At 40.8% G+C, this 24,825-nt stretch overlaps 1 protein-coding gene across 7 annotated transcripts in view; it reads right to left on the bottom strand.

Moving 5' to 3' along the window:
- The window catches only part of epha7 (eph receptor A7), a 365,611-nt gene that overhangs the window by 30,073 nt on the left and 310,713 nt on the right, over window positions 1–24,825 (bottom strand). For 5 of the 7 annotated variants that reach the window (XM_059981395.1, XM_059981388.1, XM_059981390.1 and 2 more), the window contains 4 exons: window positions 20,051–20,176; window positions 14,267–14,452; window positions 10,335–10,396; window positions 6,851–7,060 (listed from right to left, as the gene is read on the bottom strand). In XM_059981395.1, coding sequence (XP_059837378.1) covers window positions 6,851–7,060; window positions 10,335–10,396; window positions 14,267–14,452; window positions 20,051–20,176 — 584 coding nt within the window. The remainder of the gene's footprint in view (window positions 1–6,850; window positions 7,061–10,334; window positions 10,397–14,266; window positions 14,453–20,050; window positions 20,177–24,825) is intronic. The other 2 variants (XM_059981389.1, XM_059981391.1) reach the window with 1 other exon arrangement.

Genomic DNA, 24,825 nt, shown 5'->3' with positions numbered 1-24,825 from the left:
CAGTAAGCACTCTCCAGCTCGCTAAATATACGTATAACTGTGTTACATGTCTCAATCACATTCCAGTTGAGGAATCAAAATGAGAGAATAGAACACATTGTCCAAAAGTTATCATACAGAAAAATAGAGAGCACAGAATCAGGCCCTTGGCCCAGAGGTGCCGAACCATGCCAATCCCATATGCCTATATTTGGCACAAACCTTTCCAATCTATGCTACTGTCCAAATATCTTTTAAACTTTTCAATTGTACCTGCCTCTACCATCATTTCTAGAAGTTCATTCCCTGAACAGAGTACCCTTGCTCTCTCATAGGTCCTATATACATCTTCCTCCTCTCATCTTCACCTATAAACTGTATTACTAGGGTGGAAAGGTGCATGTACGTTGCTACCAGAGGTGTACGGCGCTCCTTCCCTCTGCTAATCTGCAGGTCGCCCTTGGGCAAGTTGTAGTACCTGCTTAGCCCCCTCACCCTGATCAGGGTCATGTGAAGCCATGGAGCAGGTGGTGAATGGTCGTATGAGCAGCCGGTGCAAATCACATCCTGGTTATGTGACCATTGATGCCAGGCAGACAATCTCTGAAGAGTATTGCTAATGGCTGGGGTGGGTGGGGTCACTTGTCTCGTAAAGACATTGCCCAGAAGGCAATGGCAAACCACTTCTGATGAGAGACCATGATCACATCATACACAGTGTTGGCGCGTAGCCAAGTGGTTAAGGCGTTGGCCTAGTGATCTGAAGGTCGCTAGTTCGAGCTTCAGCTGAGCAGCGTGTTGTGTCCTTGAGCAAGGCACTTAACCACACTTTGCTCTGTGATGACACCAGTGCCAAGCTGTTTGGGTCCTAATGCCCTTCACTTGGACAACATTGGTGGCATGGAGAGGGGAGACTTGCAGCATGGGCAAACTTGCCCAGGCCTCAATCATCATCAAAATCGATGGACAGCCGCAGAAGAAGACATCATACAACATGGCAAATGATGAACAAATGATCTGTACTGCCTCCGCACTTCATGACATCCATCAGTCACAATAAGTTTGTTTCTGATTTTAGAGAGCCCCCTACTCTGGGAAATACACACAAAATGCTGGAGGAATTCAGCAGGTCAGGCAGCATCTATGGAGAGAAATAAGCAGTCGATGCATTGGGCCAAGAGTCTTCATCAGGACTGGAAAAGAAGTGGGAATAAGCCAGAATAAGAAGGTGGTGGGGGGGGGAAGGGAAGCTCCCCCACCTTCTTCTCTACCCTAGGAAGACTGTGACTATCTGCACCCCTTATAATTTTATAAAACACCTATCCAACTCTCAAAACTCAAGCCTCCAGTCCCTGCAAACTATTCTGCACCCACTTTGGGTTAATTACATCCTTCCTATTGTCTAGTGACCAGATACGGACACTGTACTCCAAATGGAGCTAACCGGTGATTTGTGCAATAATATCCCAACTCATATCTTCAAAGTTTATGAAGGCAAGCATATCATACACTGTCTTTACCACTCTCTCTTCTCCTGTCAGCACAAAGAAAGGTATCCTTAATCCATCACCAGCAAAAAAAATCAATATTATTTCAAAAATTAATTTTATTGATTTAAACATATAAGAAATACACCAAATTTGACAAAGGTTTCTTTGTATTAATAGTGTTGTTCACCCTGTACATTCACAGTGTTATGAGCTGTATATATTTGTTGTACAAACACATTCTAAAGATTAAAGATTTGTTAAATTTTTAACAAATCTGAAGCTGAAGCTCAGTGAAATGCGTTGTTTATGTTAATGACCAACACTGTCTGAGGACTGTATTGTGGACAGGCCACACGTGTCACTACATTTCAGCGCCACAGAGCATGCTCACAACTTACTAACCCTAACCTGTATGTTTTGGGAGGAAATCAGAGCACCCAGAGGAAACCCGTAGAACCAGAGAACCACAGAACCATAGAACACTACGGCACAGTACAGGCCCTTCAGCCCTCCATGTTGTGCCGACCCATATAATCCTTAAAAAAAAGTACTAACCCACACTATCCCATAACCCTCCATTTTTCTTTCATCCATGTGCCTGTTCAAGAGGCTCTTAAATACCCCTAATGTTTTAGCCTCCACCACCATCCCTGGCAAGTCACTCCAGGCACTCACAACCCTCTGTGTAAAAAACTTACCCCTGAAGTCTCCCCTAAACTTATCTCCCTTAATTTTGTACATATGCCCCCTGGTGTTTGCTATTGATGCCCTGGGAAACAGGTACTGACTATCCACCTTATCTATGCCTCTCATAATCTTGTAGACCTCTATCAAGTCCCCTCTCATTCTTCTACGCTCCAAAGAGAGAAGTCCCAGCTCTGCTAACCTTGCTTCATGTGACTTGTTCTCCAAATCAGGCAACATCCTGGTCAATCTCCTCTGCACCCTCTCCATAGCTTCCACATCCTTCCTATAATGAGGTAACCAGAAATGAACACAATACTCTAAGTGCAGTCTCACCAGAGATTTGTAGAGTTGCAACATGACCTCTCTACTCTTGAACTCAATCCCCCTGTTAATGAAGCCTAGCATCCCATAGGCCTTCTTAACTATACTATCAACCTGTGCAGCGACCTTGAGGGATGTATGGATTTGAATCCCGAGGTCCCTTTGTTCATCCACATTCTTAAGTAACTGACCATAAATCCTGTACTCAGTTTTCTGGTTTGTCCTTCCAAAATGCATCACCTCACACTTGTCCGGATTGAACTCCATCTGCCAGTTTTCTGCTCAACTCTGCAGCCTGCTTATTTCCTCTTGTAACCTTCGACCACCTACAGCTCCATCCACAACTCCTCCAATCTTCGTGTCATCCGCAAACTTACTCACCCATCCTTCCGTCTCTACATCCATTTATAAAAATCACTAATAGCAGGGGTCCAAGGACAGACCCCTGTCGCACTCCACTAGTCACTGGCCTCTGCTTTCTTCCTTTAAGCCAATTTTTTATCCAAGCAGCCAAGGTTCCACTTATCCCATGCCTCATGTCTTTCTGGATGAGTCTCTCATGAGGGACCTTGTCAAATGTTTTGCTGAAGTCCATGTAGACCACATCCACTGCCCTACTCTCATCAATTTCTTTTGTTACCTCTTCAATAAACTCAATCAGGCTCGTAAGGCACGATCTTCCCTTTACAAAGCCATGTTGACTATCCATGTGTAGACTGTACTTCTCCAAATGCTAATAGACCCTATCCTTAAGAATCCTTTCCAACCACTGACGTAGGACTCACCGGTCTATAGTTCCCAGGTTTCTCCCTACTACCATTTTTAAACAAGGGAACTACATTTGCCATTCTCCAGTCCTCTGGCACTTCCACTGCAGCCAAAGAGGATTCAAAGTTACAGGCAGAACATACAAACTTCTTATAGCGAGAGGTATGAATCGAATTCCAAACAGTGATTGCTGGCATTGTAAATGTTAAATGCTACGGGACATTGCTGCCTCTTTGGGCGATTACATATTTCTTATTGGGTTGATTCCTTCACTACCTAGAGGCAAAAGCACCTTAGACCACAGCTCTTCTGCTCCAATACTTTGCATTAGCTGCATCAAGCTCCAGTGCATCTCTCAGCATTTGTCAGTCAAGAGCATTGTCTTATGGACATCACATTGTATTTAAAGTCCAACAAGCTTCGAACATCTTTCACTGAGGTAATCTTCTAGCTGCACGATGTTTGTCATGGTTTGTGCCCTCGCCTTATTACACACCTCCAGATATGTCAGTCAGACTAAAGAACTGATTGCGGACTTCAGAAAGGCTAGGACGAGGGAACACAAACCAATCCTCATACAGGGATCAGAAGTGGAGAGAGTGAGCAATTTCAAGTTCCTGGGTGCCAATATTTCTGAGGATCTAACCTGGTCCCAACATATCAATGCAGCTATAAAGAAGGCGAGACAGCGACTATACTTCATGAGGAGCTTGAAGAGATCTTGTATGTCACAAAAACACTCACAAATTTCTACAGATGTACTGTGGACAGCATTTTGATTGGCTGCATCACCATCTGGTATGGTGGTGGGCTACTGCAGAGTATTATAGTAAGCTGCAGAGAGTTGTAAACTCAGTCAGCTCCATCATGGTTACCAGCCTCCACAGTATCCAAGACATCTTCAAGGAGTGGTGCCTCAGAAAGGCAGTGAGTCCATTATTAAGGACTCCCACCACCCAGGACAGGCCCTCTTCTCATTGTTATGAGAAGCCTGAAGACTCACACTCAATGATTCAGGAACAGCTTCTTCTCCTCTGCCAACCGATTTCTAAATGGACATTGAACTCGTAAACACCATCTCCCTAATTTTTAAAAATTTCTACTTTTGAACGACTTATTTAATTTAATTATTTAATATACATATACTTACCCTAATTCAGTTTTTTCTCTGTATTTATCATGTATTGTACTGCTGCCGCAAAACAACAAATCTCACAACCTGTTTTAGTGATGTTAAACTTGATTCTGATTCTAAATCACCCCTGCCGGTCAGTGTCACAGATACTCAATGCTTCTGTTTATTAACTCTAGCCATGTATTGACACTATACACATTCAATAACTGATATGATATGTTGTATAGTCAAAGATATTATCAGTGACATATTGGAAAAAAGGATTCTTCTTCCTGTAAAAAGGAAGTCAGGTGACCGATAAAATAGACACAACTTCACAGTTTAACAAAAATCAACTCAGTCTGTCTCCTCAGATGTGAAACTTTGTAAGCTCCATGTGATTTAAGACTTTGATCATTACTGCAGTATAAATGGGAAGTTATGATTGCTTGGGCACGCACTAAATCTTGTTGAAGGGTATTTTGGTCCATCATAATTTATTGAGAAGGTGGATCAAGTGTCAGAGGCATAGGTTCTGATCTGAAATAGACTTGACTGAGCTCAATTTCAGTTTGTGCACACATATATCGCCTGACAGACACCTAGAGGTACATTACAAACCAGCGATACATCAAGTGATTTCCGATGACATGACAGTTCATGAGTAGGACAATTTGTGAATGTCATTTCATAGCACTTTTACAATGCAAGCCGAGGTCCAAACTTGTCATAGAGTCATGGAACACTGCAGCACAGAAACAGTCTCTTCAGCCCATCCAAACCATGCAAAGCTCTTCATCTGCCTATTCCCATCAATCTGCACTCGGATCATAAATCTCCACACCCCTGCCATCCATGGATCTATCCAAACTTCTCTTAAATGTTGCAATTGCACTTGCTTGTCTCACACTCTCACCACCCCCTGAATGAAGAAATTCCATCCCCTATGTTCCTTTTAAGCATTTCACCTTTCTCCCTTAACCCATGACCTCTAGTTCTAGTCCCACTCAGCCTCAGTGGAAAAAGCCTGCTTGTATTTACCCTATCCTTGTTTTGTATCCCTTGATCTAATCTCCCCTCATTCCAGGGAATGAAGTCCTAACCTATTCAACCTTTCCCTATAACTCTGGTCTTCAACCCCTGGCAATATCCTTGTAGATTTTCTCTGTACTCTTTCAATCGTATTAACATCCTTCATGCGGGTTGGTGACCAGAACCTCCAAATTGTGCATGTGATTAAACACCTATTTACAACTAGAAAGATACAATTTTAAAATGCTTTATATCTTATATGCGTTAGCTATTTTCTTGCTATGACTGACTTACACTGTGTGTCACTCTGTGTTCTGCACCTTGGCCCCAGAGTAATGCTGGCTCCTTTGGCTGTATATATGGGTATTCATGTATGGTTGAATGACAATTAAAATTAAAATACAATTTAAAAATTTAATGAACTGAACATCAACTGAAAGAAAAAAACTATGCCTTTTTTACCACAAGATATTGAAACACCGGTATGAGGAAATGTTTACTGAAAAATTACTTACTCCCAGCCTGAGGCAGCTTTCTGTTCCATGCAATGAGTAATTTTTAAATAGTTACATTGTCATTCTTTCAATTACCCAAGGCTAATTTTAGAATAAAGACTTTGATATGACAGCAAGTTGAGAAGGTACAACTACCCTGAAGAATGCTCTTTGTGCTTTATTGTTTATAATAATAAGTAGTGTCTGAGTGACAGGAGGTGAAGAAGTGGGAATACAGGGAGCCATTTCTGGATGGCTGCCAATGACTAGTACTGCTCTGCAGGGTCAGTGTTGGGACTGCTTTCTTTTCAATGATTTGGGTGACAGGATTGATCGCTTTGTGGCCAAGATTGTGAACGATGCAAAGATAGGTGGATGGGCAGGAAGCGTTGAGGAAACAGGGAGGCTGCAGAAGGATTTAAGACAAATTAGGAGAATGGGCAAAGAAGTGCCAGATGGAATGCAGTGTCGGGAAGTGTATGGTCATGCACTTTGGTAGAAGGAATAATAGCATGAACTACTTTCTAAACGGAGAGCAAATGCAGTAATCAGTGGTGCAAAGAAACTGGGGAACAGATTTCTCCTGTATAGTGGCAAAACGTTTCCAAGTGGAACGTCAGGATCGGAGAACAACCCCAACCGGGAATTTCTTTACCAAGAGGGTTGTAAATCTGTGGAATTCATTGCCACAGACAGCTGTGCAGGTTACGTCATTGTGCATGTTTAGAGCGGGGGCTGATATATCCTTGCTCAGTCAAGGCATCAAACGTTACAGGGAGAACGGGTTTGAGGGGAATAATAAATCAGCTATTACGGAAAGGTGGATCAGACTCGATGGACCGAATGGCATAATTCTGCTGCTATATCTTGTGGCTTTGCTGAATATGAATAAACAGTAAACTTTAATTGGGAGAACAGACACAGTGGAGAAAGTACTTTTAGAAATTGTGACCATTTTTACTCACTGTTGTGGTGTAGACAGCTTCTGGGTCATCTTCCACAATCCTCGAGAGGCCAAAGTCAGAAACTTTGCAGACAAGATTGCTATTGACCAGAATGTTCCGTGCTGCCAGGTCTCTGTGCACATATCCCATATCGGCGAGGTACCTCATCCCAGCTGCAATCCCGCGCATCATTCCAACCAGCTGAATCACCGTGAACTGGCCATCATGCTTCTATTGGGAGAAAACAATTACCGGTACTATGTAAGAAGTTAAGAAGAAAAATGTCTCCAGTTAAATGTAGTTAAGCCCTCACATCAAGCCAGAAGAGATGTCTAATTAAATGAATTTTATTTATCTATTTTTATCTATCTATTTATTTAGAGATACACTGCGGAGCACTGCCCAGTAACCCACCCATTTAACCCTAGCCTAATCACAGGGCAACTTACAATGACCAATTACCCAACTAACCCCGATATCTTTGGAATATGGGAGGAAAGCTGGGCACCTGGAGGAAACCCATGCAATCACAGGATGTAGAGAGACTCCTTACAGACCCCACCAAATCTCTGACACCCGAGCTGTAACAGCATCGTTAAGTCTTACTTGCAGAACCAGCGGACTGATTTCACTAATAAGCCAAAGTCAATAAGCCTTTGCTTCCAAGCGCAGGCATGCAGCTTGGCTTATGAATTGTGTACCTTCCTCCCAGCCATCTCCACCCCGCCAGCCTACTTGCCTCTACTCTTTCCCGTCACATGGCTTGGGAGGTGTCATGGAAGAGCACTGACAATCTCACTCGACATCAGCAAAAATCAGATGTCTGATTTTTGACTACAGGATGAGGAAGCCAGGAGTCCATGAACCAGTCCTCATTAGGGGATCACAGATGGAGATAGACAGTAACTTTAAATTCCTTGGCATTATCACTTCAGAGGATCTGTCTGCCCCAGCACGCAAGAGCCATCACAGGCAGCACCTCTTCTTTCTCAGAAGTTTATGCAGATTAAGCATGTCACCTAAAACTGGTTGTATCAGGTCTAGTACGGAAATACCAATGCACAAGAATGGAAAAGCCTACGTAAAGTAATGGTTATAGTCCAGTCCATCAAAGGAAAGGCCATTTCTATCATTGAGAACATCTACATGGAGCACTGCCAGTGAAAACAACATTCATCACCAAGGACCCCACCATCCAGGCCATGCTCTCTTTTCACTGTTACCATCAGGAAGGAGGTACAGGAGCCTCAGGACTCTCACCACCAGCTTCAGGAACAGTTATTACCCTCAACCATCAGGCTCCTGAATTAGAGTGGAGAATTTCACTCAACTCACACTGAACTGATTCCACAAATTACAGATCATTTTCAAGGACTCTATAACTCATTCTCGGTATTTTTTGAGAATGTGGGTCAGAAGTGGAGAGAAGGGATCAGAAGTGGAAAGAGTGAGCAGCTCCAAGTTCCTGGGTGTCAAGATCTCTGAGAATCTAACCTGGTCCCAACATATCGATGTTGTTATAAAGAAGGAAAGACAGCCATTATACTTTATGAGGAGTTTGGAGAGATTTCGCATGTCAACAGATATACTCAAGAACTTCAACAGTTGTACTATGGAGAGCATTCTAACAGGTTCCATCACTGTCTGGTATGGAGGGGCTACTGCACAGGACTGAAAGAAGCTGCAGAAGGTTGTGAATTCAGTCGGCTCCATCTGGGGCACTAGCCTACAAAGTACCCGGGAGATCTTTAGGGAGCGGTGTCTCAGGAAGGCAATATAAATTATTAGGGACCTCCAGCACCCAGGGCATGCCCTTTTCTCACTGTTACCATCAGGTAGGAGGTACAGAAGCCTGAAGGCACACACTCAGTAATTCAGGAACAGCTTCTTCCCCTCTGCCATCTGATTCCTAAATAGACATTGAATCTTTGGACACTACTTCACTTTTTTTTAATATACAGTATTTCTGTTTTTCCACTTTTCAAAAAATCTATTCAATATATGTAAATGATATACTTGTTTATTATTATGTTTTATTTTATTTATTATTTTTTTTCTCTCTCTGCTAGATTATGTATTGCATTGAACTGCTGCTGCTAAGTTAACAAATTTCACATCACATGCCGTGATAATAAATCTGATTCTGATTCTGATTATTTGTTTACTTAGAGTATTTAATTCTAATTATTTTTAATATATTTGCAAACTTTGTCTTCTTTAACATGTTTGATTGTTTGTCAGCCTTTGTGTGCAGCTTTTCATGATTCTATTGTTTTTTTGTCTTCTTTGTGAATGCCCAAATGAAAATTAATTGCAGTGTATGCTGGCATATACAGACTTCAATAATAACTTAACTTTGAACTTTAAATCTGTGAATTTTATTGGACAAAACTAAATTGCACTATTTATTCTGGCAAGCAAATTTGTTATTAGGACTTGTTGCCCTCACTTTAAACCACAGAGGCTTAAAAAGAAAGAAATTTGTTTCTTCCTTGATAAAAAGTTACTGTATACCGGACTGTCAACTGTTTATTACTTTACATAGATGCTGCCTGAGTTGATAAAAGATTACTATATCAAAGTAAATTTTATTCTGAATGTACATGCTATATGTCACCATGTACAGCCCTGAGATTCACTGTCTTGTGGACACACTCAAATCTTTAGAATAATAGCCATAACAGAATCAATGAAAGACTGCCCAACTAGGGCGTTCAAGCAAAACACAGAAGACAACAAAATATACAAATACAAAAGGAAGGAACAATAATAATAAATAAATAAGCAATAAATATTGAGGCCTTGAGATGAAGTGTCCTTGAAAGTGAGTCCATTGGATGTGGGAATGTTTCAATGATGGGCCAAGTGAAGATATCCCCTTTGGTTCAAGAGCCTGATGGCTGCAGGGCAGTAACTTTTCCTGAACCTGGTGGTGAGTCTTGAGGCTCCTGTACCTTCTCCTTGATGGCAGCAGTCCTGGGTGGTGGGGTCTTTGGTGATCATGTCGCTTTCCTGCGACAGTGTTTCGTGCAGATGTGCTCAACGGTGGGACGGTCTTTACCCGTGATCGATTGAGCCGTATCCACTACTTCTTGTAGGATTTTCCACTCAAAGGCATTGGTATTCTATTATGGATTTATTGAGTATGCCCCCAAGAAAATGAATCTCAGGGGTGTATATTGTGACGTATATGAATTTTCATATTAAATTTGCTTTGAATGTTGAGTCTGTGACTGAATTTCTACCTTGATATATTCTATTCCATTACGATGGAAAAGCTAGTAAATATTTTAGCAAGTGAGCAAGAGCAGCATTTAAATTTAAATGTTAATACAACCAGCAGAAGCCTTTGTACCAATTTAGCTGTTATTTTCTCTATAAATGGGTACAAACAAAATTCTAGTCCAGTTCGATTAAACAAAAAGCTGTTATTTTCTTGAAGATGATGCAAAATCATTATTTTTGTTTCAGCAGTGTGTAAAAGTCTGTTTGTTTTGTGACTTACCCGGAGAAATGCATCCAATGCTCCATTCTCCATGTATTCGATTACGATCATAATTGGTTTACCTGCAGAAATAAAGTAAGCTTACAGTAAATGACCAGTTCCTCTGGGGGATTCATAAGGTTTAATTTGATACCGCCTAGAGTGCTGGGCACGCCTCGCTGCTGCTTGGAACTGCCTGTAATTCCAGGATGCTCATTTAACCAGCACTTAAAAGACTGGAGCAGTGTGTTGACGTCATCAAGGAAAGAGTCGTGGGGATTTCTGATACGACTGATGCTGTAGAACCAATGTTTCTGCTATACAAATCAAATAATCCACAATTCTTCCATTCTCTTCCCGTAAGAAGGAAGGAAGCTTATTTTAAACATCAGTCTTACGGGATCATATTTATTTAGTCAGTGATACGACACGGATTAGACCCTTCTGGCCCTTTGAGCTGTGCTGCCCCAGCATCCCCAGACAAACTCAATTAACCCTAACCTAATCACAAGACAACTTATAATGACCAGTTAACCTACTGGGTACATCTTTGGATTGTGGGTGGGAACTGGAGCACCGGAAACACATGCATTCCACGGGAGAGGACATACAGAATGATGAACTCTGAGCTGTAATGGCATCAGGCTAACTGTCATCCTACCTGAGTCATTTGCACTAAGAATATGGAACATACATAGAACAGCACAGAACACACACAGTGGCCACTTTATTAAGTGTGTCCAGCACCTAATAAACTGGCCACTGACTGTATGTTTGTGTGGTCTTCAGCTGCTGTAGCCTGTCCACTTCAAGGTTCTACATGTTGTGCGTTCAGAGATGCTCTTCCCCACACCACTATTGTAACACGTGGTTATTTAAGTTACTGTTGCCTTCCTGTCAGCTTGAACCAGTCTGACCATTCTCCTCTCACCTCTCTCATTAACAAGACGTTTTCACCCACAGAACTGCCACTCACTGGATGTTATTTTATTCTTTGCACCATTCTCTATAAACTCTAATCCCAGGAGATCAGCAGTTTCTGAGATACTCAAACCACCCGGTCTGGCGCCAGCAATCAATCCACAGTCAAAGTCACAAAAGCATGTCTGCATGCTTCTATGCATTGAGTTGCAACCACATGATTGGCCAATTAGATATTTACATTAGCAAGGTGTATGGGTGTACCTAATAAAGTGACCACTGAGTGTAACGAAGAACATATAGAGGAATAAAATAAAATAATATCGAACAGTTGCATCATAGAATCAAACACAGGGGATTCTGCAGGTGCTAGAAATCCAAAGCAACACACACAAAATGCAGGAGGAACTCAGCAGGCCAGGCAGCATCTATGGAATAAACAGTTGATGTGGTCCGAGACCTTTCTTCAGGACTTCTACAGAACAGCGGAGCAGTCCATGATGTTGTGCAAACCCATATAAACCTACTACATGGTTAATCTAACCCTTTACTCCTACACAGAATATAACCTTACATTTTCTGAATAGCCATATGCTTATATAAAATGCTTGTAAAGGTCTTTATTCTATCAACCTCTACCACCAGGCTTGGCAGAGCATTCCCAGGCATGTTACTGGACTGGATTGGATTGATATAAAACAATCATGTCCTGCACCTTGCTTAGATGGCACGGTAGAGGCAGAAGCCGGACTTTAAAAGTGAAAATTAAAGCAGCTTCAGATGTTGGATATCTGAAACAGAAACAGAGCACTGGGCAGAGGTGCAGGAGCCTGCTGACCCAGACTATAGAAACAGCTTCTTCCCCTCTGCCACCAGATTTCTGCGCGGTCCATGAACACCACCTCACTATTCATACTTGACACTATTTATTTATCATTTTTGGAATTGGTTTATTACATGTCCGGAGATACAGTGAAAAGCTTGTCTTGCACTTTGTTCATTCAGATCAAATCATTACACAGTGCAATGAGGGGGCACAAGGTAAAACACTAACAATGCAGAATAAAGTGTAACACCTACAGAGAAAGTGCAAGTGGAGTGTATCCACCATTAAGTATGAAGAAAAACTAACCCCTGACATCCACCTAAACTTTCCTCCAATCTCTTTAAGATTATGCCCCCTATTATTAGCCATTTTTGCCCTGGGAAAAAGTCTCTGGCTTTTTATATATACATATTTAAAAAGTTAAATTCAATAAGTTGTACAAAAAGAGAAAAATGATGGTTGCCATCTTTTCAAGGCTCCGCTCCTTGAAGATGTTGTCTCTCATCCTCCTTCACTCCAAAGGAAAAGCCCTACCTATCCTCATAAGGCATGCTCTTTAATCCTGGTGAACATCCTGTGCACCCTCTCTGAAGCTGTCCTGTAACATAACTGTCTTGTGAACAACAACATGTGATATAGTAGTAAATTTGTTAGCATGAATTTAAGATTGATTATTGCAAACAGAGTATTGGAGAACAAGTTACAGGGGGAAGGCATGAGAATATGGTTGAGAGGGATAATAAATCAGCCATGATGGGATAGCAGAGCAGACTCGATGGGCTGCATGGCCTAATTCTGCTGCTACGTCTTATGATCTAATGGAATAAACAGGCTTTCATAACAGTGTTATCAGTGGTGTCACCTAACGGCCAGTTCTTGGTTGCCAATTATTTAGAATTCAGCTTTTTTTGACAAGAAGCTAATCTTCTAGATATGAAATCTTATTCTGAATATGTATCCAGCCAAGTGTTTGAAATGCTGTGTTAGTGGAGGGTACTTGGGCCACTTACACCAGCGCACAACCATGGATCCAGAGGTGCTGGGGGCAATGTGGTTAAATACACTCGGCTTAATTCCAAAATAAACACAAACTCAAAATGCAAGGAATTCCACTAAACTTGGCAATAACACACACACACACACAAAGACAAAAGAAGTCTGATGATAGAGCGAAAAAGAAACAGATCGGAAAAGCATAAGCTTCTCATCTGAAACTGAAGAAAAGAAAATACACAGTATTTTCCACAGTAGAGTAGCTGTTAACGTGGGACTATTACAGCCCGGGCACTGGAGTTTGGGCTGGAAGGGCCTGTTCTGCTTTGTAACTGAAAATAAATAAAGTTAAATTAATAAATGTAATCATATCTGACCTTGAAGCAAAAGTAAAAAATGAGACGAGCTCTACAAATTCAGCTTCATTAAGTTGGTTCATTGGATGAGGGACTACAATCAATTGTGCAAAATGGAGATGCTGGAATGGTGCTCATTTGAACAGTGGTAGAACTTTGCTGAATATGTTTAAATCATGAAACATTCGTATTGAATAAATAAAGAAAAATCCTTTCCAATAGGTGAACAATCAATAAAAGGACTTGTTCAGAAGGTGAACAAGCACCATTGATGTGTAAAAAAAGCTCACACATACTGTAATAGGATTTGGGTTGTACTACCTGCTTAGTTACTGTGAACAGAATCATGAGTTGCTTTCTGAAGGAATTAGTTAACATTTTTAATGTTGCAAAGGTCAGGAGGGAGAGAAAAAGAGTGGGACTAACTGAATTGAACGTTGACAGATCTGATAAGCAAATCACCACTACTGTGAACTGATTCTACAACCCACAGACTCTCTTACAAGGACTCTTTACAACTCATGTTCTCAGTATTATTTTTTATTTGCAGTTTGTCTTCTTTTGCACAGTGGTTCCTTGTCAGTCTTGATATACGTATCTTTTTTCCATAAATTCTATTGTATTTCTTTTCCCAGTAAATGCCTCTAAGAAAATAAATCTCAAGGTAGTATATGGGCCTAATGAATGGTCTCAGTCTGGAAGGTGAACTGTTTGTTCCGCTCCATAGATGCTGCCTGACCTGCAGAGTTCCTCCAGTGTTTTGTGTGTGTTGTTCTTGATTTCCAGCATCTGCAGAATCTCTTGTGTTTGTACTCACATATATGATACATACTGTAATAATAAGTTTGAACTCTTACCCCTGGTAACAACTCCTTCCAAGTGGACAACATTGGGGTGATCAAACTGTCCCATGATGCTTGCTTCACAGAGGAAGTCTCGTCTTTGTTTCTCGGTGAAGCCTACTTTCAGTGTTTTGATAGCGACTGGCACGTCCCTTTTTCCAGGTAGCTTCAGGCGACCACTGCACACTTCTCCAAACTCTCCTGTGAAACAAGGACAGATACTTTCAGTTACAGTGGTACTTACTTTTCTGCTGACTACTTGCAGATCATCTAAATATTGCTTTTAATTTATTCAGAACTTAAGTGTGAATTTTTATCAGTTCAGTAATTTCACATGTCATCATGCCAGAGGGCTTTGCCCTAATCAAATGTGAACAAAATCAAACTGATATTTACAATCCATACAGAGGAATCTCAAAAAGATTTTCCTCTTTCTTATACCCAAAATGAACTTATACCTAATATCGATTTTTGCCAATACACTGGCTAATTGGTTAATCAGGCAGCTGCTTATTTGGGATGGCCATTAAAGGACAAAAACTAATCGAGAAAATAGGCGGGGTTCCCTTCACTTATTTGGGACACTATGCTATTCAATCATGACTGCACCGTTGCTGAGCTGTGCTGTGACCAAACAGTTTTTAAATAGCGTCAGTTGTGTATGCTTGTCTTCTGTTACCATTTGCACTGAAAGTCAAAAAGCAGTGACTTTTGATCAAGTTGTTTTTTAATTTTGACTTTTGACAGGCAGTCAAAACAACGTGGTAACATACAATGTAAGAATTCCTTCGTCGATAACTTAGGAACTAATACACAGTTCTATAGTATTGTACCTGTAGTATAGATAGTGTTCTATCTTGCTCTGTATTTCATCTAAAAACATTATTTTTTACTCAGTTAAATGGTAGTTTGTCCTTTTTTTTGTATGTTTTTCACTATTTCCATGAAATTTGGCTAAATCGGACAGCTTCTTAATTGAGCCAAAACGTACTGGTTCCAATGAGTGTTACCGGAACAATTTTCAGTTGCATTAAAGTTGGCAACACTAAGGTATGTTCAAAAGCACTCGAGTTACTTAATTACCTATATGCAGGCATAAACTGATTCTTAAACAACGTGAAAGGTTTGCCCGGTTCAGAGTTTTCACTGTTAAATGACAACACAGTATCATTTATTAAGAAACTTGAGCCTTCACTTTGTTGCCATTTTTCCATTCTGATGGAGAGCGAGTGTTAGGAGTTATAACAGTGATATACGAGTAGTGACATTTTGAAAACAAAAATAAACTGTAACCCCAACCTATAAAATTGACCCAGTTTATAAATGGTGAACTATTTCTGTTTGGGGTATATCATTTATGATTTGTGAACAAGGCCTCATTGCACAGAAGAATGGGAACAAGTTTTGAATTCCTCCTCAGCCCCAGAGAGGCAGAATTGTTTGGCGAATCATTCTTCTTTTAAATCCTTCTGGTAAGCGGCTATCTCTAAGCGGGCGGAACGCTCCAACCTTTCAGTTATGGAGGGTGAGAAATCTCTCCTTACACATAACCCTTAGAAAAGGGAGAAACTGGCATTGGCCTTGTCTGTGTGTGCAGTTTGGTGTTTTATGGGCGTCTATTATTGCAATCCCTGCAAAGTCACACAACTTGGGAAACCGTATTGTCAAGCACTTCCATTCCATCCACCAAAAGCAGAACATTCCCGGTGGTCAAACATCTTAATTCCCATTCCCATGTGTCAGTCCATGCCCTTCTCTAGGGCTATGATGAGGCCACTTTCAGTGTGGAGGAGCAACAACACCTTATATTCCATGTGGCCAGCCTCCAAACTGATGGTATGAATATCGATTCCTCCTTCCAGTTAAAAAAACTGTCCTCGCAGCCCTCCCTTCTTCTTCTATTCCCTCTTTTACCTCTTCACACCTGCTTATCACCTCCGACTGATGCCCCTCCTCCTTCCCTTTCTCCAATGGTTCACTCTCCTCTCCTTCTCCAGCCCTTGATCATTCCTACCCCCCTGATTTCACCTATTATCTTCCAGCTATCCTCCTTCCCCTCCCCACCAACCTTTTTATTCTGGCATCTTTCCCCTTCCTTTCCAGTCCTGATGAAGGGTCTCAGCCTGAAACATCAACTGTTTATTTATTTTTATAGATGCTGCCTGGCCTGCTGAGTTCCTCCAGCATTTTGTGTGTGTTGCTTTGGATTTCCAGCATCTGTAGACTTTCTAGTGTTTATAATTTTTTTTAGTCTTTACCAGCTTCCTTTTGGTCTCTTTTAAGAGTCACTGGTCAGGCCAGTTAAATTTTGAAAAGGACATTATTTATAGACTCAGTGGGAAAACACAGCAGATTTGTCTTCGCTGTAGGTGAGGGGAGATGGCGGTGTGCTGTCAGTAGCTGCTCACTAGTTTCACAGGTAAGAATGCAGAAGTTGCTAGATGAAACTTCACCCAATGATTCAGGAAGTCACCTTGATTACAATTTCCTCTGATTACGTCGAAACTGTGAAATGTGTCTATAGCTGGACCATTAGACAGAGGGGCAGAATTAGGCTGTTCAGCCCATTGAGTCTGCTCCGCGATTTGACCATGGTGGATTTCTTCTCACTCTCAACCCCATTGCCCTCTCCCTATAACATTCGACACCCCTAGTAATCAAGAACCTATCAAGTATACCGAGTGAGTTAGCTTCTACAGCCACCCGTGGCAATGAATTCCAGATTCACCATCCTCTGGCTGAAGAAGTTCCTCTTCATCTCTGTTCCTTGTAATATGAGGCGGTGCCTTCTGGTCCTACACTCCCCACTAGAGCAAAAACCTCCTCTCCACATCCACTCTACCTCGGCCTTTCAATATTTCATAGGTTTCAATATCACCTAGTAAAAATAATATTGTGTTATATGGAAGTTGTGTTCCAATAATTTGTTCCAATAAAACTCTTAAATTTGTCCAAAAAGGTTGAATTTTAAAACAAGACCAAGTAGACTGTAAAAAAGTACAGTTTCTTGATTACATCGAAAACATTGATCAGATAAATTTGGGATTAATCTATTTATTTCTTGTGGTGTAATATATAATTGATGTAAAAATTGTATTGTACTAATCTAAGTTGGACATTTGTTGTATTTGTCATACTGTCAAGGCATAGTCTTGACCAACTTGTTTCATCAATTTTAATATTCAAATCAGTTCCCCATTTTTGTCTTGACTTATGAATTCCTTGTTTAATTGTCTGTTTTTGAATCAAATTATACATACAAGAAGTAAATGTTTTAACTTTTCCTTTTTGAATTAAAGTTTCTATTTCATTAGGTTTTGGCATTAACATTGTTTGACCCAGTTTATCTCTTAAATAAGCCCTTAATTGGAAATAACAGAAAAGAGTATTATTTGATATTTTATATTTATTCTTTAATTGATCAAATGACATTAATATACCTCCTTCAAAACAGTCTAGGTGATATTGAAGGGATAAAACCGAAACCTAAATTGAACAAGTATCAGAAAGAATTCATAAAAATTGCATTGGCAGTAGCCAAAAAGGCTATTGCAGTTACTTGGAAATCAGATCCATGCTTAAGTATGGATTGTTGGAAGAGTGAAATTTATTCCACTTGAAAAAATTACTTATAATTTAAGAAATAAATATGACATATTTCTGAAAATTTGTCGCCCAGTTATTGGTTATCTGGGGAAAGAAGTAAATATATATATTAAAGTTTTTTTGAATTCCATGGAGCATGTGGAAGGATGTGGAAGCATTGGAAAGATTTACCATGATGTTGCCTGGTTGAGAGAGTATGGATTATGATCAGAGATTAAGGGAACTAGGGCTTTACTCTTTGGAGAGAAGGAGGATGAGAGGAGACATGATAGAGGTGTACAAGATATTAAGAGGAATAGACAGAGTGGACAGCCAGCGCCTCTTCCCCAGGGCACCACTGCTCAGTACAAGAGGACATGGCTTTAAGGTAAGGGGAGGGAAGTTCAAGGGGGATATTAGAGGAAGGTTTTTCACTCAGAGAGTGGTTGGTGCGTGGAATGCACTGCCTGAGTCAGTGGTGGAGGCAGATACACTAGTGAAGTTTAAGAGACTACTAGACAGGTATACGGAGGAATTTAAGGTGGGGGATTATATGGGAGGCAGGGTTTGATGGTCAGCGCAACATTGTGGGCCAAAGGGCCTGTAATGTGCTGTATTATTCTATGTTCTATGTGGGGATCTTCTGATATCCAGGCAACCTCTCTTACTTTCTTTTTTTCTTACTTCTTTTTTTTTCTCCTTTTTTATATATAAGGATATGTTAGGGGGGAAGGGTTAAGGGGAGCGGGGAGGGTTGATATTATTCACTATTCTTTTCTATCTTATGTATCCTATTTGAAAATTTAATTATTTTTTTTTTAAATTTCATATTTCAATGAGATCCCCACTCATTCTTCTGAATTCCAATGAGTACAGGTCCAGAGTCATCAAATCCTCCTCTTACATTAACCCTTTCATTCCTGGAATCATTGTTGTGAACCACCTCTGGACTTGCTACTTTCCCTCGCATTATTAGGTCACAAACCTTATCACCTGTTAAATATGTAGTAATCTCTGTCACTCAATAGGGAAGTTGCTCTGGGTGTTTTAAGTGAAATGGTAAAAGGCAAAGTGTATGAATGGAGATTTTGGAGATTTATAATCTCCTTTATTAATAGGTTCAGGAACAGTTATTGTCTCTCAAGCTCCAGAGGGGATATCTTCACTCACCATGAGTAAAGCCCTCACCAGCATTGAGCCCATCTACATGGAGCTCTGTCGCAAAAAGTCAGTATTCATCATCAATAATCGCCACAATCCAGGTCCTGCTCTCTTCTCGCTGCTACCCCTGCCGCTAGGAAGAAGGTACAGGAGCCTCAGAATTCACACCACCAGGTTCAGAAACAGTTACACCTCAAGCAACGGGCTCTTGAATCAGAGGGGTTAACTTCACTCGACTTGACTCACACCAACACTGCACTGTTCCCACAACCTATGGGCTCAGTTCCAAGGACTGTACAGCTTGTGTTCTTGAAATGTATTGCTTTTTAATTGATTATTATTATTTTGTTATATTCTTTTTGTATTTGTGTGACTTGTTTTCTTTTGTCTTTATTGTGCAGTTTCTTTCATTCATTCTATTGTGTTTTTTTGTGAATGCCCACAAGAAGATGAGTATCAGTGTGGTACATATATGGTGACAGACATGCACTTTGATAATAATTTTTACCTTAGCAAATCAAGATCATAATGAAATTCTTTTTGTAAATTCTGATCAATATGAATTACTGCCACACCTCCATTTCAATTAGAAATGAGACCAAAAAAAAAGTAGAAATAAAAGTCTTGTGGAATTCATGATATTCAGTTTATTGGCTATTTTTGGAGTTTGTTACCAGCATCAGGCCTCAGCCTAAAAGCAGTGCTTAACTGGGTCCAGAAAGTAATGAAGTTGGTCTGTTTTTAGAGCTGAGTAGATCAAGGCATCTGATAAGTAGGTGAAGTTAAAGATTTATAAGAAGACAAAGGAAGTTGAGTTCACCCTAGTTTGTCTGTTTCTAAAAAAAAAAATCAGGTATTCTACATTCAAAGTTACAATGTACAGAGTTGGAAAGGCCTTCATCTTGTGTTTTGATCTCTGCCGAATCGTAGCTCAGAATGACAGTAAGTGAGAAACTATCACAAAACTTTCACTCTCTGCACTGTCACTTAAGATTCAGGACTTCCACAATTACTAAAGTGGACTGTTCAATGGCTCATCAGTTATGCACTCACCTGCTCCGATCACTCTTTCAATCTTAATGCAGGAAGCATCTAATTCCTTGGCAAACTGATGGACAGCCCGGTTCGGGTCCTCGTATGTTTCTGGATCGATGTATGTTCTTGAACCTGGTAATTTAACTGTAGTAAAGTGAGGGAAGATTGATTGTGACAGAGTTTAACGTGCTGCTGCCTCGCGATGGAACTGTGTTTCTCTCTGGATCTGCACCAATTCCGCCCATTCCGTCTCAAGGAAGGGCTGAAAAGTTATTTGTTTAAAAGTGCTAAAATCAAGTTGTCTGATGAGAAAACACAGAACATCACAGCACAGTACAGGCCCACAATGTTCTGCTGATCAGCCTAATGCTTCCCTCTCACATAGGCCTCCATTTTTCTGTCATCTATCTACCTAACCAAGAATCTCCTAATTTCTTAGTTTCCTGATTAGTTAGCGCGTGAAAGGTTATGGGGAGAATGGGATTGAGAGAGAAATGGATCAGCCATGTTGAAAAGGCAGAGCAGATGTGATGGGTTGAATAGTCTAATTCTGCTCCGATATCTCATGGTCTTAAAAGCCCCAATGTACAACCATCCCTGGCAGCATGCTCGACACACGTGCTACTCTGTGTAAAAACCCTACCTCCAAAACCCCTCCCACACTTCCCATCATTCAGCTTAAAGTTACGCAATAGCTATTTTTCTGCACTGGGTGAAACTCTATCTATGCCCTCTCATCGTCTTGTACACCTCTCATTCTCCTTCACTCTAAAGAGAAAAGCCCCAGCTCGCTCAACCTATCCTCGTAAGACATGCTCTCCAATCCAGGCAGCATCCTGAGGCCTTGTGCCACTTACAGATGTGACTATTGATTGCTACCCAGATGTACTTTGTAGATATATTTAGACTATGTAACAGTTTCTTCCCCCAAGCTATCAGACTCCTCAATACCCAAAGCCCGGACTGACACCTTGCCCTACTGACCTGTTTATTATTTATTGTAATGCCTGCACTGTTCTTGTGCACTTTATGCAGTCCTGGGTAGGTCTGTCGTCTAGTGCAGCTTTCTCTGTCTTGTTTTTGTTTTAATTACATAGTTCAGTCTAGTTTTTGTACTGTGTTATGTAAACCATGGTCCTGAAAAACGTTGTCTCATTTTTACTATGCACTGTACCAGCAGTTATGGTCGAAATGACAATAAAAGTTGATGACTTGACCTGACTTGATTTTAATTTTGAAATAATCAGAAATACGGCAAAGATAAACAACTGAGAGAAAATCTTGTAAGCTCATAGTTGTGTCTTGGGAAAGCACCGTTAACCACTTACAGCGTAGTTAATATATCTGAAAAAGAGTGGGTCAGCTCATTCCAGGTAACTCTATCTGTCTGCACAGAAAATTGTGTAAATGCATATCAAGCCCACCCAGAACCCGATAATTCATCACATTAAAAGCCCCTCCCACCATTGAGGTCATCTACAAGGAAAGCTGCTCCAAGAAAGCAGCATCCATCATCAAGGACCCCACCATCCAGGCCATGCTCCCCTCTCACTACTGTCACTGGGAAGGAGGTCCCGCACCAACAATTGTTATCATTCAACCATCAGGCTCTTGAACCAGCATGAATAACTTCACTCACCTGTACTCTGAATTGATTCTACACCTACAAACTCACTTTCAAGGACTCTACAACCCATGTTCTCAGTATTTTATATATATATTTATTGTTACTATTTTGAATTTATGTAATTTGTCTTATTTTGCACATTGGTCGTCAGTCTTTGCTTGTAGTTTTTCAATGATTCTATTGCATTTCTTTGTTCTACTCTGAATGCCCACAAGAAAACGAATCTTCAGGAGACATGTACGTACTATGATAGTAAATTTACTTTGAACTTTGAACAAAGCTGGATAACATTTAGAGATCTTTCATGGGAATTAAAAATGTAATTAGAATGGCCATTACAAATCATCAGTTGAATTTCTCCTCTGCAATGGTCATTGAAGTGTCTCTCTGCAGAACCTGCTTACAGGGGAATCTGCTTCTTCTTTGTGATTCTGCAGCTGAATCTCAATGACAAACATTTAGCGCTTTCTTATTTCAACTCTCCAGTATACACATCTTCAACAATCTTTCAACCACCACTGTATCAGTTGCTTTGCCAGTTTTTGGATTTAATTTGTATCAGCTTTTTGTCAAAGCTCACAGTGAAGACAATCATTCCCTGGTCCATTTTCCCGAAGTGTTATAAATAACCTATTGCTACCTGGAGTTAGTATTTTATGCAGGTCTTAAAGAATCTTCAAATGCCCCTAAATAAAACATATTTAATTCAAACTTTTCCCTGCATGTAGCAATCAAAGTCAGTGTTTGTGCATAATGGACAATTAGGATTCAGTCTCTTTTCTGCCAACAGTGAAGAATGGCCTAGCAGAAATGTCTGAAATTTAATCTCTGCTCAGCGCTTGTAAAGGGTCATGACCCGAAATGTCAACTGTTTATTCTTCTCCATAGATACTGCCTGACCTGCTGATTTCTTCCAGCGTTTTGTGTGTGTGTTTGTGTTACTCTGCTCAGCGTTCCTCAGTCGAGTTAGGGCAAAACTGACAGGACTTACTGGTCATAATATTCTCCTATGAAGGGTGGAATCAAGGGCCTTTCAAATGAAGGCAAATCGGTATGGTTGTCTTGCCAATCCTTGCACAAGGTAAATATTCTGAGGGTTTTAGCCAGAAGCTGATGAATCTGTGGAACTCGTTGCCACAGGCAGCTGTGGAGGCCAAGTCATTGAGTATACTTAAGGCAGAGGATGATAGATTCATGATTAGTCAGGGCGTAAAAGGTTACAGGGAGAAAGCAGGAGATTGGGGTTAAGAGGGAAATGAATCAGCCATGATGAAATGGCAGAGTGGACTCAATGGACAAAATGGCCTAATTCTGCTCATGTATCATCATCGGAAATCTTCACAAACAATGCCCAATTTGCTGTGGTAGCAAGCATGAATCAAAATCAGGGACTCAGGGAAGAGAGAACGAAATTGACAATGCTTTCAGATCAACACACACAAAATTCTGGAGGCACTCAGCATGCCAGTCAGCATCTATGGACAGGAATAAACAGTCAACATTTCATGTTCAAACCCTTCAGCAACACTGAGAAAAGTTATAATCGGTCTGTTAATTTATAACCTGCAATGAGGCTTGGCCTGCCAAGGAAGTCCTAAATTGAATTCTTGCATTATCCTACTCTCAGTTTTTGCAAGAGGGGTAGGGGTAGTATTACAAATTTGCTCAGTGCTGATGAAGCGTCTCAGCCCAAAACTTTGATTGTTTATTCCTCTTCATAGATGCTGCCTGACCTGCTCAGCTCCTCCAGCATTTTGTGTGGATTGCTCTGGATTTCCAGCATCTGCAGAACCTCTTGTGTTGATGACATTATTTTCAGTTTCCTTCTCTCAGCACTTTATAGTTCAGGCTAGTTGAGGGGTTTGGAAGGAATTTTCAAATTACAACAAAGGGCAGAAGGGAGAAGGGAAGACGCAGCATGAAAATCCTGTGACCTTCTGCAGAATGCTGAAGGATGAAGGATGAGTTACTGAGGACGCCTCCCATTGCCTCCATAAGGAAAACATCCATGCCTTTACCACACAAGGACACACACAGGGAGTAGATGGAATGTAGAAATCCATCTGGAAACTGTTTATGCTTAGGGTGACATAGCTGTGGACTGAGCTGTAATTCATTGACTTTTACAGATCAAATGCCTAATAAATTAGGAACTTTTAAGAGATGTTTAGAGAGGTGCATGAATGTGCAGAAAATGGAAGGATATGGACATTGTGTAGGCAGAAGAGATTAGTTGGCCTTTTAATTGATTTGGCACAACATTGTGGGCTTGATTTGTTTTCTCTGAAATGGCTGAGGTTGAGAGGAGATCTGATAGAGGTTTTTAAGATTATGAGAAGCACAGATAGAGTAGACAGATAATATCTTTTTCCCAGGGTCGAATGCCTAATATCAGAGGGCATGCATTTCCAGTGAGGGGGGTAATTTCAAAGGTGATGTGGGGGGCAAGTTCTTTTACACAGAGAGTGGTGGGTGCCTGGAACGTGCTCCCTGGGGTGGTGGTAGCAACTTTTAAGAGATGTTAGGACAGGCACATGAATGTGTGGAAAATGCGGGGATATGGACATTGTGTAGGCGGAAGAGATTAGTTGGCCATTTGATGCTCCTTTACATGCCCTGTCACAAATCAGGTGGCATTTTTGCCATCTCTGTAGCATTTTTTATGAGGTTGAGTTGTTAGCTTGATGCTCAACCCAGCATGGATGGAAAGTGTGTAAGGAGCTGGCCAGTTGCGAACCTGGGACCATTCACCTTCAAGTCCAGTGCTGATGCCACTACACCACCGGCCAGCTGGTTGGGAACTTGACTACTAGTTTAATTGGCTCAGCACAACATTGTGGGCTGAAGGGCCTGGCCCTGTGTAGTACTTTTCTCTGTTCAATGTTCTAAAGGAGATAATTACAGAAATTGACAGAAGGGATGGGCATTTCTAGGACGCTAACACAAAACAGGAAAATATAAGAATTCTTGGGTGAATTATACTCCAGCATCAGTCAAATCCCTTCACAGTAGAATGAGCTCAAGAACTTCTATTGCTTTACTGAGGCCCGAATCCATGAAGTTAACAGCACAAATAAAAATCTATTTTACACAATGCATTACTTAGAAGCCAGGTTTGAAAAATATAGATAATACCCATCAGTTGATTCTCCCTGTTCATGTTTAT

Source organism: Hypanus sabinus, chromosome 10 (assembly GCF_030144855.1).
Source record: "Hypanus sabinus isolate sHypSab1 chromosome 10, sHypSab1.hap1, whole genome shotgun sequence".
Lineage (NCBI taxonomy): Eukaryota > Metazoa > Chordata > Chondrichthyes > Myliobatiformes > Dasyatidae > Hypanus > Hypanus sabinus.
Note: the sequence above shows the minus strand (reverse complement) of the source record. Positions and strands in the feature narration are given on the sequence as shown.